The sequence below is a fragment of the Pollicipes pollicipes genome, unplaced genomic scaffold, assembly GCF_011947565.3.
Source record: "Pollicipes pollicipes isolate AB1234 unplaced genomic scaffold, Ppol_2.1 Scaffold_4219;HRSCAF=4965_pilon_pilon_pilon, whole genome shotgun sequence".
In the NCBI taxonomy this organism is placed as follows: Eukaryota; Metazoa; Arthropoda; class Thecostraca; order Pollicipedomorpha; family Pollicipedidae; genus Pollicipes; species Pollicipes pollicipes.
The window spans coordinates 24,180,714-24,182,812 of NW_023596448.1; the positions used below are offsets into that span (position 1 = coordinate 24,180,714).

At 47.6% G+C, this 2,099-nt stretch overlaps 1 protein-coding gene across 1 annotated transcript; it reads left to right on the forward strand.

Moving 5' to 3' along the window:
* The first annotated feature begins 967 nt into the window (after nt 1-967).
* Nucleotides 968-2,054, forward strand: LOC119095819 (uncharacterized). Its single transcript, XM_037218672.1, has 3 exons — nt 968-1,068; nt 1,265-1,465; nt 1,658-2,054. Exons 2-3 carry the CDS (start codon nt 1,277-1,279, stop codon nt 1,856-1,858), a joined length of 390 nt encoding a protein of 129 aa, XP_037074567.1. The 5' UTR covers nt 968-1,068; nt 1,265-1,276; the 3' UTR covers nt 1,859-2,054.
* The last annotated feature ends 45 nt before the right edge of the window (nt 2,055-2,099 follow it).

Consider the following 2,099-nt stretch of genomic DNA (forward strand, 5'->3'; position numbering starts at 1 on the left):
ACCCTCAGTCAATGTGATTTGCTTATTCAGGTGCTGTATTGGCCAATAAAGTATCTCAGAGATGTATGGTTTCGTGTAACACTCCGTTGTTGTATTAGATTGAGCGATTCCCTAGCAATTAACTTCGCTGAATCGATGCCTGATTTTGACCTGCCCTAGGTCAATGACTTTACAAGGTCAATCTAATTTTTCAGAAAAAATCAAGCTACACGCTATTCAATTGTGTATGAATATGCAAACTTTGGCATTTCAACACCTCGTCGTTCGGAAACCATTTTGGGAAAACCTTCGGACGTGTTAATTTGAACTTTACCAGAGCGTATGTTAAATGTTTTGTGGAGCACAGCAGTATGTGCAAAAACAAAAAACATGAGGTGGGCTGCAGTTGTGCTGCAGCAGCCACACTTGGCTGCCGAAGCGCACACCTCTGAACGTGTCCCAAACTAAGCAGTCTAAGCCCAAAATTATAACCATTAAGGACACCTTAATATTCTGAATCACTATAAGTGATTAAGAATATTAAAGTGTCCATTTACCACACCTTGCGACGAACAAATGTAAACGAAAGCAGAAAACTGTAATGCATCTGACTTAAGTCGCACTCATCTTAAAGCAGTCTGACTTCAGAATTGTTCAGCCATGGTTGGACCAAACTTGACAGTTTGAAACGCCACCGAAACGGTCCTTGACGCACGTTGTCAGTGACGATTGTTCGCATATATGAGCAACAGCCATTAACTCTGCAGACACGTCGTATCAATTGCGTATCTACGTATGTAAGTGACAATCATCTGTAAGAGAAAATTAGCTTCAATAAAGTGCAGGTATCGGGACTACTCCCGATGGGTGATGGTAAGCTGGTCCATGCGCACCTCTACCGGAAGCCTTCGGCCGGGCCGTGCGTTTTCTCCAAATGCTCTGCGACACGCTCCGGTCAGGGAATCCCGCGCACACGCCCAATCAGTGGAGCAGGCCCGAATCAGCTCCCTGGTATATAAGTCAGGTTGGGAGGAGGGCAGCTTCAGACACTTCCCAGTTCTTCAGGACAGCACAGCTACCTTTCCTACTGTGAGTGACCCATATCCTAATAACATAAAACTCACAGCTTTAGAGTGACCCTTCCCCCAAGCACATTACTTTCGAAATGGCGCGTATACCGACATAAATCATCCAGTTAGTGGGGTTCGTACATCACCAATTATGTCGTGCACGCTTTCAACCGATGATAATTTCTGCATCTTACAATCCGCCGTCGCGTTTCCAGCTCCCTTCAGAGATGAAGACCGTCGCCATCTTGTTCTGCGTGGCTGCTGGAGCCGCTGCATTGCCGCAGGGCTTCTTCTCAGGTGGTCTGTTCAGTCAGAACGGTCAGGCGACCGGAAGTGCCGCCGGCAATGTGGTGTCCGGGGTCAGCGGCGGTCCCTTCCAGAGCTCTCGGATCACGCAAGTCAGCGCCACAGCCTCGGTAAGTGTGCCTGCTACCGGATCCACCGCTAAAAAGAGTCGCAATAAAAGATTCAGCTTAATGCTCGTTGATCAGGCACGGACCCTCCTGCTTTGCTTAAACGACCCCGTTATCTGGATGTCTACATCAGTTACAGGAGTCATTCATATACCCACGTTATGTTTGTTTGTTAATATCCATGTGTTGTTTCAGGGATCAGCCAATGACAACGCCGTAAGCTCCAACGTGGCCAGCGCCTCCAACGTCGCTTCTTCGGGGCTGTTCGGCAACCAGGAGTTCTCAAACACCAACGCCGTCTCCAACCAGCAGACGTTCGGTGGCGGACTTAGCGGAAGTTACCAGCGGCCGATCGGTCAATTCCGGCGGCAGTACCGCAGGCCGAACTTCTACTAGTCATGACCTAGCTGGCCCTGTGTTCAGGAAGTTGTTATGGTATCTGTTAAAAGTGTGTAGCGATGTGTGTGTGTAGCGGATGAAGAACCATTCAGTTTGCAATAGTTGCATTCATTCTCCTCGTCGTTTTCAAACTCACATGACCTTAATTGTGTTCCATTGTCATAGCATGAAATAAATGAACCATCTGACGAATTTGGATATTTGGAGCTATCTGATCTCGGGCCAGCTGAAAACATGG

Coding starts and splice junctions, on each gene's coding strand:
- LOC119095819 (XM_037218672.1), top strand. CDS start 1,277: ATGAAGACCGTCGCCATCTTGTTCTGCGTGGCTGCTGGAGCCGCTGCA. Junction 1,466..1,657: donor AAGTCAGCGCCACAGCCTCG/GTAAGTGTGCCT, acceptor GTGTTGTTTCAG/GGATCAGCCAATGACAACGC.